General features: G+C 41.7%; 1 protein-coding gene across 1 annotated transcript; it reads right to left on the bottom strand.

Moving 5' to 3' along the window:
- Positions 1–1,573, bottom strand: rgs5b (regulator of G protein signaling 5b). Its single transcript, XM_082514908.1, has 5 exons — positions 1,470–1,573; positions 1,261–1,347; positions 1,094–1,155; positions 834–997; positions 1–722 (listed from the first exon to the last, which is right to left on the bottom strand). The coding sequence occupies exons 1-5, from the start codon at positions 1,511–1,513 to the stop codon at positions 546–548; spliced, it is 534 nt and encodes a 177-aa protein (XP_082371034.1). The 5' UTR covers positions 1,514–1,573; the 3' UTR covers positions 1–545.
- Positions 1,574–2,014: the final 441 nt, after the last annotated feature.

The following is a 2,014-nucleotide window of genomic DNA, read 5'->3' as shown; positions in this document are numbered from 1 at the left end:
TTTTTATTCAATGCATTTACTTTTCCATACAGTACTCCAGATACTTCAAAAAAATACAATGTAAAAAATAAAATAGGCAAATAAATACAAAACATACAATTTTCAATAATCAGCAAACTTTAGCTTCGTAAACATTTAGTTTCAATAAATAACGAATAAATAAGCATTCATGCTACACAGCAGTATCTCTCCTAGTGGTACTTTTGTTGTGCAACTCATATCAGAATTTTTTTAGTATCGCCTTCATGCTGTCTTTCATCCAGTCTTTTATGCACAGTACACGTTTGCCCTTATGAGGCAGACATTGCCTGCAGGTCAGTTCATCCTCACAGCCTCGCAACTTCCGCCTCTCACTCCGATGTGGAATCTCTGGACGTCTCCGGTCTCTAAAGTTATTCCACAACCGGGCATGAAAACTCCTCGGACTGAGGTATTTATTCCGTCCAAAACTTGACAGTTTCCACTGCGTGTCTGTCAGCTTATGTCCTTTTGAAGAGTCATCGCATTGTAGGGCAGTGTTTTATCATTTTTTATCTTCCAGTCTTTTAGCCCGTCTTGGTTTTCCTGGTGAGCTCCAGGTATGTTGAGGATTTGAGGAAGCGAGGGTAGCAGTCTTTCTCCATCAGGGTGTAGATTTTGGATTGGGCCACATTGAAACAGGACTGGCTGGGCTGCTTCATGTTCTCTTTGGTGATCGCTTTGGTTTCATGGTCGAGATTTACCTGTAGACGGGACAAGGGAAAACAGTCAATTGATTATCAATAGTTAACAACAAGATAAGAGAAACCAGCAGTTTGATAGAGTGTGTCTAGTTCTGCTTATCAGATATTTACCTCACGGGGTGCGTCGGAGCCAATGAACTCATCATAGATTTTCTTTGCCTTGCTAGCTAGTTTTGAAGGCTTAGTTGTTTTGTAGTCTTCACATGCCAAGTAAAAGGCAACATTTTCCTCACTGAACTCTGTCACCAGGAATGCTCTGAAAAGACACAGCCCATCTGGAGAAAGGAGAAAGAGAAGAGAAAGAGTTAACATCTCATAGAAAGCTCAAAACTTATTTACATTTACTTCTGTGAGTGATCTGGTGGACTTACTTGGGCTGGTCAACAGATTGTCAAATGATTCCTTCCATTTAAGAGGCTCCTCAACATTAAACCTGCAGAAGCAGAGACAAAGTAGTTAGGAAATGTTCCTACAATATCCAGGATTCACATGAACTCAACTGAAATGCCGAAAAAGAGATGCTGAATGAATGTCTTACCTCAGTTTGTCGCTTTTCTTTGAGTGCCCAGTGATGCTGTCTGACTTCTGTAGCAAACTCCCAAACAGAGCTTTCAGCTCTTTTGCCCTGTTAAAAAAGGAGGAAAAGTTACAGTGAGATTAATCCGTCCTGTATTTTCTACAGATGACAACATCATAATCTCTTGTTTAAAAAAGAAAAATCTGATATAACATCCTCACATATCTCACCTTTCGAGGCAGGTGATAGGCAGCGAGTCGCGTCCTCTGCACATGATGAGTCGTATGTGGTTCACAGAGCCGTCTTCCTTGTTCTAAGTGAATGAGCTCTCAGCTTGTCTGCTGTCTGTGTGGGAGTGTGACTTCTTATAGGTTTTTCCACTCTGTGACATCATGCCTCTTAGCCAATGAAATGAGATGTGGGTAGATGAGGAGACTCCTCCACTCAGATTTTTCCTCCTGGCTTTACTTCCTCAGAAATGAGCAACGTTTGTGACTGAATTACTGCCCAACACTCCGTGGTCATCCAGGGTGTGAGAATGCGTCTGCGTGGGGTGAAGGGCAGTGTGTTAATGCATTTCAATGGTTGTAAAGGAGAACCAGACATTCTCACAAGGACAGAAGATCCCCTAAAGTGAGAACATTTTGACAGTGTTGATTTTTGGGTCAACAGGCCCTCCATACGTAAAAGGCTGCCCTTCGGTGCTTTCCAAAATCTGGACTGAATTCGTGTCCGTTACTTGAGTAAGGTACAAAACAATATATCGGCTTATTAT

Source organism: Aulonocara stuartgranti, assembly GCF_965226115.1.
Source record: "Aulonocara stuartgranti genome assembly, chromosome: 18".
Classification (NCBI taxonomy): domain Eukaryota; kingdom Metazoa; phylum Chordata; class Actinopteri; order Cichliformes; family Cichlidae; genus Aulonocara; species Aulonocara stuartgranti.
The sequence above is the reverse complement of the archived record's forward strand: the minus strand, read 5'-3'. Positions and strand labels throughout refer to the sequence as shown.

Excerpts from the sequence above, each read along its gene's own strand:
- rgs5b (XM_082514908.1), bottom strand. The coding sequence starts at position 1,513 with ATGTGCAGAGGACGCGACTCGCTGCCTATCACCTGCCTCGAAAG. Across the intron at positions 1,348-1,469 it reads CCTATCACCTGCCTCGAAAG|GGCAAAAGAGCTGAAAGCTC; the intron begins GTGAGATATGTG and ends CTTTTTTAACAG. Across the intron at positions 998-1,093 it reads CAATCTGTTGACCAGCCCAA|ATGGGCTGTGTCTTTTCAGA; the intron begins GTAAGTCCACCA and ends TCCTTTCTCCAG.